This window comes from Sinocyclocheilus grahami, unplaced genomic scaffold, assembly GCF_001515645.1.
Source record: "Sinocyclocheilus grahami isolate Dianchi unplaced genomic scaffold, SAMN03320097.WGS_v1.1 scaffold324.1, whole genome shotgun sequence".
Classification (NCBI taxonomy): Eukaryota; Metazoa; Chordata; class Actinopteri; order Cypriniformes; family Cyprinidae; genus Sinocyclocheilus; species Sinocyclocheilus grahami.
The window spans coordinates 1164011-1173860 of NW_015505503.1; the positions used below are offsets into that span (position 1 = coordinate 1164011).

The following is a 9850-nucleotide window of genomic DNA, read 5'->3' on the forward strand; positions in this document are numbered from 1 at the left end:
TTAATGAGGAAAAAAAAAATACTTAAATGATTTTAGCAAATGGCTGCAATATAACAAAGAGTGAAATATTTAAGGGGGTCTGAATACTTTCCGTACCCACTGTATATATATAGACAACATATACTGTAAATGTGACCCTGGACCACAAAACCAGTCATAAGGGTAAATTTTTTGAAATTGAGATTTATGCATCATCTGAAAGCTGAATAAATAAGCTTTGCATTGATGTATGGTTTTGTTAGGATCGGACAATATTTAACAATCTGGAATCTGAGGGTGCAAAAAAAAAATCGAAATATTGAGAAAATCACCTTTAAAGTTGTCCAAATGAAGTACTTAGCAATGCATATTACTAATCAAAAATTACCTTTTGATATATTTACGTTAGGACATTTACAAAATATCTTCATGGAACATGATCTTTACTTAATATCCTAATGATTTTTGGCATAAAAGAAAACCCCAGCGACTTAAAACTGGTTTTGTGCTCCAGGGTCACAAATGTGTAGAACATGGACCCTTTACAATCAGTACACTCATGGGAGCACCGTAAATATGAGTAGTCAATGTCCAGTACAAACAACACAAAATAAAATGAAAATGAAAAAGATCAGAGGCTGATGTCATCGTTGCGTGGGTACATACTGTGAACTGTCTTCATTGTTTATTCTTTTCAACTCTCGGATGTGAAGATTTCGCACCCTCTCCAACCTCTCCAGCTCTGCCTGAATCTCTGCCTCCTCCTACAAATGCACAAATAAGGGTAAATTTTTTGAAATTGAGATTTATGCATCATCTGAAAGCTGAATAAATAAGCTTTGCATTGATGTATGGTTTTGTTAGGATCGGACAATATTTAACAATCTGGAATCTGAGGGTGCAAAAAAAATCGAAATATTGAGAAAATCACCTTTAAAGTTGTCCAAATGAAGTACTTAGCAATGCATATTACTAATCAAAAATTACCTTTTGATATATTTACGTTAGGACATTTACAAAATATCTTCATGGAACATGATCTTTACTTAATATCCTAATGATTTTTGGCATAAAAGAAAAATCTATAATTTTGACCCATACAATGTATTTTTGGCTATTGCTACAAATATACCCCAGCGACTTAAAACTGGTTTTGTGCTCCAGGGTCACAAATGTGTAGAACATGGACCCTTTACAATCAGTACACTCATGGGAGCACCGTAAATATGAGTAGTCAATGTCCAGTACAAACAACACAAAATAAAATGAAAATGAAAAAGATCAGAGGCTGATGTCATCGTAGCGTGGGTACATACTGTGAACTGTCTTCATTGTTTATTCTTTTCAACTCTCGGATGTGAAGATTTCGCACCCGCTCCAACCTCTCCAGCTCTGCCTGAATCTCTGCCTCCTCCTACAAATGCACAAACGCATGAAGAAAACATTTATAAAATCATACTGTGGTGTATTCTGCCACTTCTGCCATAGGGAAATTAGAAAGTGGATAGAAAGCAACGGGTAAGGATGCAGTTTTTTTTTTTTTTTTAAAGAAATTAATACTTTTAAGACATTAAATTGATCAAAAGTAACAGTAAAGACATTCATAATGTTACAAAAGTATATGCTGTTCTTTGGAGTACTTCTGCAGAAACAAAGACTTCTTTTTATTGTTTTTACATGTTCTGAAATGCACGAAGATCTAAATCATACAGGAGCCACTGACCTTTTTGAGATGGCCGAGTCTCAGTTTGAAGATCTCCTCCTGCTCATGGTACTCCGCTAAAGTTAGCCTGCAGGAACATCAGAGGAAAGAGATAAAAAACCTCCATGCATGCAGTGGGCTAGGAAGAGTGAAAAACAATCTCAATTCTGAAGGAGCTGATGCCATTTCTCCACACTGGCTCCTTAGAGACTTGTGTCGTAGCAGATAAAAAGTTATTTTTCCATAGAGTGGAAAGAAACATCATCTAAAATGATCATCTGGCTTCCTAATAAATCATGTCCTGCAATTCATCAGAAACATGTCATTCAAGTGAGTCTAACATTTTGACTTCCAGCTTAAAGATCTTCTCTAGGATTTTCTGGCAAATGAAATCAGTTATTTGTGAATGTTAGTGATGCTGAATTCTAATAACTCTACTGCAGCTTTTAGCAGCACTCACAGCTGAGGAAGGCTGGGTTTGAGGAAAGGGTCGTTCTCGGAGCCGTTCACAGCCTTGGTCTTGCGTGGTTTGGGCTCAGAGTTGGTGCTGGGCGACTGTGAGCTGCTGGCTGATGGGGGTTTTCTCTTAGCTAACAGTTTCCTCTGTCTCTCGATTTCTTCACGTTGTTGAATGATCCATTCCTGCTGTCTGCAGAAAAACAGTCAATGAAAGACAAATCTGTAACCTGTAATCAGGGTTGCTGCAGGATTTTTAAGCTCAAATTTAAGCTTTTTAAGACCTGCACAAATAAAATTAATTCCATATGAGCGGGGTAGGGCAATGTCTATGGTAAACTATTAAACTGCAAAATGACTGTAAAAAGCATGATTTACAGTTCATACAAGTTTTCACAAAAACTTATAAACTTATAAAATTATACACTTCACATTTCAGCCTTTCAAAAGAGACAAAAGTATTAATTATTATATTATTTTAACAATTATCAAATTGTTTACAGCACTGCGTGTTTGCAGGGTAAAAACATGGGTCGGTTTTCACATTGGTCTGAACAAAAGCAACCCAATGTTCCCGCAATACCGGAGGCTGCAGTTCAAAGACCCTATTTTTTAGCCAGCGCCATCTAGCTAATTCTACTCCAACAGAGGAAATCTGATTCAAACATCAAACAAACAGATCCAAAGACTAGAACCATGGAAACTATTCATTTTTTATCTTTCCATCTTATTTTAATGTAAGAGCTGGTGTGAACTTGAGTGTTCGAGGGGGTGTCAGCAATCTCCATTTAGCCTATTTAGCTGTGCAAAACAGTTAATTGTGCTGCTAGATGCTGTAAATTAGTATTCATATTCAAATTATTTTACATGTATTAAAGTACTATTATTAAAGTGGGTCACACATTGGAAGTGAAGCTGCGCTGCGGCTAATGAACTGACGTCTCGCACATTCACAAGTCTTTCTTTCCAACTTTTTTCTGAATTTAAAACCAGAATTTATATAGAATATATTGGGAAAAAAGTAGGTTAAATATTATATTTGTTTAGGTATGTTTAGGGTTAGGAGTTGGATAGCACAATAATTAAGTGTACACAATTAAACAACTACATAATTCCGTAAAAATAATATATACAATTGAATAGCAAGTGCTATAAAATAGTACGAGCCAGTAAAAAATTTTTATATATATATATATATGTTTGCGAGTAGGGTATTCCTGCAATACTGGAGGCTGTAGTGTTAGGACCATATTTCTACGACCTATATATTGCAGGAATACCCTACTCGCAAACAACAGCCTTATTGAAAATTCACATTCATTCTCTTCCAGCAGGAGGCGCTTTTGGAACGGCAGAAATAGAACGGTTTCCACGGTAACAGCAGAACAAAGCAGAGCAGCAGCTGACTTTGATGTTTATTTAATGAAAACAAATCCTTTTGAAGTTTAATCGTCACATTAAGCTGTATCGCAATTGAGACAAGACACTATCTTGTCTCCATTGGCAACACGCACGATTTGTGTCGATTGCAAGTGACGTCGCAGGTAGCGGAGAGTGCAAGTGGCGATTGCAAGTGACTTCGTAATTTAGTTTCTTTTTTCTTGTCTTCACCACCTGGCTACTGTTGTAAAATGTTGAGAGATTCAAACAAAAAGTAATAAAAAATAGAACAAAATAAAAAATAAAGCCTGCAAGTGACGTCGCTAGCGGAAGCGCAAATGTCTGAGAGTGCACGTCTGAGAGTGCAAGTGTGAGGCTGCAAGCAGACCCTTCTCCATGAAATCCTAATTAAGACTTTCTTGTACAATTTGAGACTTTTTATGACCTTAAATTTGATACAAGTAAATTTAAGACTTTTTAAGGACCCGTGGAGACCCTGTGTAATGCACTCACTTATGGCTATACAAGAGACCTACTATAGATGAGTGAAAATTTGAGTGAAAACAGACAATTGCTGAGGGACTTTAGTCCAAGGTATTGTAAAGTGTTCATGCATGCATAGTAGTGTTTACTTTTATAAGGCTAGAGAGGACTGCATGTGCAAATACAGAAGTATACTTTGGGCTTGTGCTGTCAATCTTCATTAAGCATCTTACTTGACGAGGTTCTGGAAGGCATTGCCGTCTGTCCACTGCTCTGTAAACGAGGCTCCGTGTCTCACAGAAGTGAAATGACCCAAACGCAGTCGATCCTGCATGCTCTTCTCCCGACACGCCTGCTTCTCCTGTGTGCTCTGGACAAATACACACAGCTTCAGAAAAATCGTATTCATTTTACTGTTGCAACTATTAAACGTTAAAGCTTGTGGTTAAATGATGGCATTTTACACAGCAACCGTGAACATTTACAGATGAGCACTGGGTATTTTTACATTCAAAAGGTTTCTGAAATACCACCAGGATGCTTCACCTTCTCAATCAGAAGTTTTTTGCTCATGGTGATGCACTTGTTTAAACGTTCTTTGTACTTTTCTAGAAGCTTTTGCTGCTCATCGATTTGTCTCCTAAGATCACAGTTTGCCTGCACAGAGGAGGAAGAAAAAATTACACATATTATAAAAATAAAAATATTTTTTAAAAAGTTAGGGTTACACCAAGTCTGATGCAACTAAAATGTTCAAGACACGAGTGATTTCACATCAAAACCATTTACAACAAATTTGTTTTGGAATCATTCTTATTAATTAAATCTCACCCGCAGAAGATCGTCTATCCTGCCCTCTTTCTTCTCCAGGTCCAGGTTCTTATTGCTCTCTATAGTGGCCAGTTTTACCACAGTCAGGTCAGTCTACAGGACAAACAAAATACAAACACACACACACAATTCAACAACTTATTCATGATAGATATTCTTCAAATAGTCATTTTTTGTTACAGGGCTTCATTTGTGATCAAAACTGATTTCCCTTTTTTTATTTTTTGTTATATGAAAATTAAATGACAATGGTCATGAAAACCTTTTACCATGCATTAATAATTTCTTTGTGCTTCTTTCCAAACGCCTTTAATTTGTAAATGTTATTGTTTTATCATTAACCCATGCACATTTTTTATAAATATTTAAACTCAAAAACATTTATGACAGCCAAAAAAAAAGGCTAAATAAAATATTTTTGAGATTTAGTTTTTTCACTTTTCAAAAGTTAGCAGACTTGTTTACCAAGAAGAGTGTCAACTACAAAAAAATAAAAAATAAATATACTTGCTTAATTGTTCTAAAACAACTGCCAATGAGATTCTTTGGTTATTTGAGAGTAAGTGCACTTATGCAGAGTCCTACCTGAACACTCTTGACCACCATCTGTCTGGTAGAAATCATAGAGTCCACAAAACACAGACTAGTGGGGGACGAGCTGCTCTGCCGGGTCTGAAACACAACATTAGACTGTATAGTAATGTCGTAGTAACAGTGTAGTAGGGACTCAACGATTATATATTTTGATATACAAAAGTCCATCTCTCCTATTGGAATAAAAAAAAAAGGGTGGCCTCTTCTCTGTAAACATCCATGACAGTATTTCCCTTTTGAAAATAACTAATTAAAAAGTATTTAGTGTTTTCACTTTGTACATTATTTCTTTAAGACCTGAGGCACAGAACTTGGTGAAAAAAATATTGTTAGTTTTTGACTTATGAATAAAACAGGGATAATAAATACCAATGTTAATGAAGTATTATTAAAGGGGTCATATGATGCTGCTAAAAAGAACATTATTTGGTGTATTTGGTGCAATGAAATGGTTTTATGTGGTTTAAGGTTCAAAAACACATTTTCCACATACTGTACATTATTGTTTCTCCTCTATGCCCTGCCTTTCTGAAACACGTCGATTTTTACAGAGCGGCCTTTTGACAAACAAAACAAAATTGCCTTTTTCTTTTTATTAAACAGTAGTTTACAGAGTATGGCTCTCTCTGTAAATAAATAAAGTCTGTCAATACTGCTGCAACACTGGGGGGGAAGAAGTCTGATGCAACTAAAGACATTGAAATGCTTTCACTTTTGGATGCTTAATATACATTTTATTCAGAATTATTATGCTCCTATTCTATGACGACGACGTGACATGTGGCCAAGTATGGTGACTCATACTCTGCATTTACCCATCCTAAGTGCACACACACAGCAGTGAACACACACACACCGTGAACACACACCCGGAGCAGTGGGCAGCCATTTATGCTGCGGCGCCCGGGGAGCAGTTGGGGGTTCGGTGCCTTGCTCAATCGGCTCAAGGTGGGAGAAAGCGCTGTACATTCACTCCCCCCACCTACAATCCCTGCCGGTACGAGACTCGAACCCACAACCTTTGGGTTATGAGTCCGACTCTCTAACCATTAGGCCACGACTTCCCCTTATCGCGTTCTGTCTTTTAGACACTCATGTGCACATAGGTGCTTGTTAAGTGAAGTCTGTGAAGTTTATTTATTTTTCAGATGTGTTCACAATATCATATTTTTCAATATTTGCACAGACAGAGATTCCACACATGCAGTGGTTAAAACTAGGGATGCGCCGATCCGATATTCATATCGGGTATCGGCTCCGATAGTGCCATTTTTCTCGGATCGGGTATCGGGCAGAGAGGGCCGATCCAAATTCGAGAATTTTTTTTTGAGTAAACAAAAAAATATACTAGCCAATGGCGATTCAATTGCCAAGGTGTCCATTGAGGGTTGACTGTATAAAAACAGTTCGTGCTGCACTGTATTTGTTTTGTCCTATCGTATCTATCATATGTTGTTGCCTTATTAAAAAATATGCTATACATTTAAAAGAAATGTATTTTAATTTTCTAGTATAAACTTATATATAAATACATTCATGAATGTTTTTAATGAATGGATTTTATAATAATACAAATAGCAATGTGTAACATTTTACCATATTTAGTGCAACACATATTTGTTCCCCACAAAATATTGTTTTTTCAGTAAATGTTTGGATTTCTAAAATTGTGCACTGATTTTTCTAGAATAACTTTTGCTGACGAATTATCCACTAACCTAGTTTATAATTTTTTGTCATAGATTATAAATATACATAGGCCTATATTTTTTCATATTTGTTTATTTTATTTTTCTTTATAATGAAGTAGTCTGTATCTAGTAGATTGTGAAAGAATGATTATCAGTTCCACACACAGAGATATATAAATTCGACATTTATTTAAATGAGGGAAAAAAACTTCACTGGTATCGGATCGGTATCTGTATCGGCTAATACCGAACCCTAGGTATCGGAAGCGGTATCAGAAGCGAAAAAGGCGGATCGGAGCATCCCTAGTTAAAACAATGCTGCATTTCATTCAGTACACACTCAATTGAAAGACCTGTATCAAACATTTCCTGTACAAATACACGTACCTTTACGCCCCTAATTAGCGTTAAGAGCATCCTGACATCAACATGAAGCAACACACATTCAAAGTTCAGTTAATACAGATACTCCACTATCTTTTGAGCACAGAATCTGCTCAAAACAGAATAACACAGCAATGCATGGAGTGATGAAATCAGAGACCCTCCTTTCACAAGTGTTCACAAGAGACGCATGTTGCTACCAGGTATAACTGGTGGTCTGTCTGTTTACTTGTGATCAGATCACCCGAGGCAGCTCTTAACAGCAGGTGTAAACAGAGTATGAAAAGCCTCGTTCAGACTGTCAGCCCAAATCCGATTTTGTGCATATCCGGATGGAATCCGATTTGAATAACTGACTGTCCACACAGTGTATCGCACTATCGCAATACAGATATTGTCTTTCGACGTGACAGCATGTTGCCGTCGCGCTGGATTATTATGAGGCAGCATCAGAAACGCAGGAAGCTGGAATGTGCGACTTTATTCCGTGTTGCCGTCTCCGCTTATTTCAACACTCAAAGAGGTGAGTATACAAGCGGAAAATTGTCTTTTTCCGCTTGACTTTGACAGTTCGCAACAACACACGCTTGTTTCTGCAAAGACATTTATTATGTTTTCTACAAAAATGTCTGACGTTTTTACGTTTTACGTGGCGTGAGATCATGAAAAAGCTAGGCTAAATCCGATCGGAGCGGTCAGACTGAAACTGATTTTCAGGAATGCGATTTGAATAGGATTCCAAACCATATACGAACGTAGCTCGAAACAGATTTGCACAAATCGGATTTCATGTAGTTCATTGGCGTTCAGACTATCTAAATATGATCGGATTTCAATCGGATTTGGGCTGACAGTCTGAACAAGGCTAAAGAGTGTGTGACGTACGCTGGATCCCGGTGCAGAGGGGGAATGCGAGTTCTGGGGTGAACGGATGACTGGTGGAAGACCTCTTACTGGACTGGACCCATTACCACCCTGACACTACAGATAGAGGGAAATAAACAAATCATATGGTTTTAAATGATGCAGTTCTAGACACCACTCCACTGAACACCACATAGACGGTCCTTTTTGGAGTTTATATCATATGCTTTCACTGCATGGAACAGCAACTTGTTTTCACTCCGAGTGAAGAAAAACCATTTGCGCTTGGAATGACATGAGGGTGACTAGATGACAGAAATGTCACTATGGTTTAACTTTTTTTTTTTTTTTTTTAAGGTGATGGCGTAATATTTTTCACGTTAAAACACTTTCTGCTCTCCCAGCTTAATGTGGAGAGAATTATAAAAACACCACACTTAAAACATTGTTCAGTTTGAGCATCGTCCTGATATAGTAAAACTGGTTCAAATTTGAATCAGACCAACCCTTTTTCAATTAATGTAATTTTGTGAATTAAAAAATAAATCCTTGCGTCTGACTCATTAGTTTGTTCATCAGAGAAGTCTTTGATCAATGTAAAATATTTCACCACCTCTGAAATGATTTTGATGTAACCAGAATATAACATTAATTATATTTATATTTAATATTAAATCATTAAAAATACTACTCTTCACTATCCAATTACATCACTAAAAAAAAAATTAAGTCCACCCTACATTATTTCCTTAACAATCTTCTGTTTTACTTGAAATTGTTACGTTAACTATGCTGCAAATATGGTTTCGTGTTTTTAAAACAACATCATCCAAGCTGCAATCACTACATATCAGTTACGCTTTCGTTGAGCCAATGCCAACGATTTATCATATGCTTTCATTAGCTTCCCCACAAATTACTGACAGATACTCACATCAAAATAATCACTAATTTTGGGTCCCCGAATGACAGACTTCCCTATGAGAGAAAATGGAAAAAAAAAAAAGATGTATGATAAAGCATATTAAGCTAAACGTAAAGAACATACTAGAAAAAAGAGAAAGAGAGAGAGAGAGACAGAGACAGAGACAGAGAGAGAGAGAGGGAGAGAGAGACCGAGAGAGAGAGAGAGAGACAGAGACCGAGAGAGAGACAGAGACCGAGAGACAGAGACCGAGAGAGTGAGAGAGTGAGAGAGAGAGAGAGAGACAGAGAGAGAGAGAGAGAGAGAGAGAGGGAGAGAGAGAGAGAGAGAGAGAGAGAGACAGAGAGACAGAGTGAGAGAGAGAGAGAGAGAGACCGAGAGACAGAGTGAGAGAGAGAGAGACAGAGACCGAGAGACAGAGACCGAGAGAGTGAGAGAGTGAGAGAGAGAGAGAGACCGAGAGACAGAGTGAGAGAGAGAGAGACTGAGACCGAGTGAGAGAGACAGACAGAGCGAGAGAGAGACAGAGAGAGAGAGAGAGAGAGAGAGAGAGAGACAGAG

At 37.3% G+C, this 9850-nt stretch overlaps 1 protein-coding gene across 5 annotated transcripts in view; it reads right to left on the minus strand.

Moving 5' to 3' along the window:
- Positions 1-1213: 1213 nt before the first annotated feature.
- Positions 1214-9850, minus strand: part of LOC107602343 (serine/threonine-protein kinase tousled-like 1-B) — a 20895-nt gene continuing 12258 nt past the window's right edge. Inside the window, exons 5-13 of one of the 5 annotated variants that reach the window (XM_016294825.1) lie at positions 9299-9342; positions 8386-8481; positions 5417-5503; positions 4832-4924; positions 4547-4657; positions 4234-4370; positions 2142-2330; positions 1703-1769; positions 1214-1393 (exon numbers count right to left, since the gene is read on the minus strand). In XM_016294825.1, coding sequence (XP_016150311.1) covers positions 1274-1393; positions 1703-1769; positions 2142-2330; positions 4234-4370; positions 4547-4657; positions 4832-4924; positions 5417-5503; positions 8386-8481; positions 9299-9342 — 944 coding nt within the window. In that variant the 3' untranslated portion in view covers positions 1214-1273. The remainder of the gene's footprint in view (positions 1394-1702; positions 1770-2141; positions 2331-4233; positions 4371-4546; positions 4658-4831; positions 4925-5416; positions 5504-8385; positions 8482-9298; positions 9343-9850) is intronic. The other 4 variants (XM_016294827.1, XM_016294824.1, XM_016294826.1 and 1 more) reach the window with 4 other exon arrangements.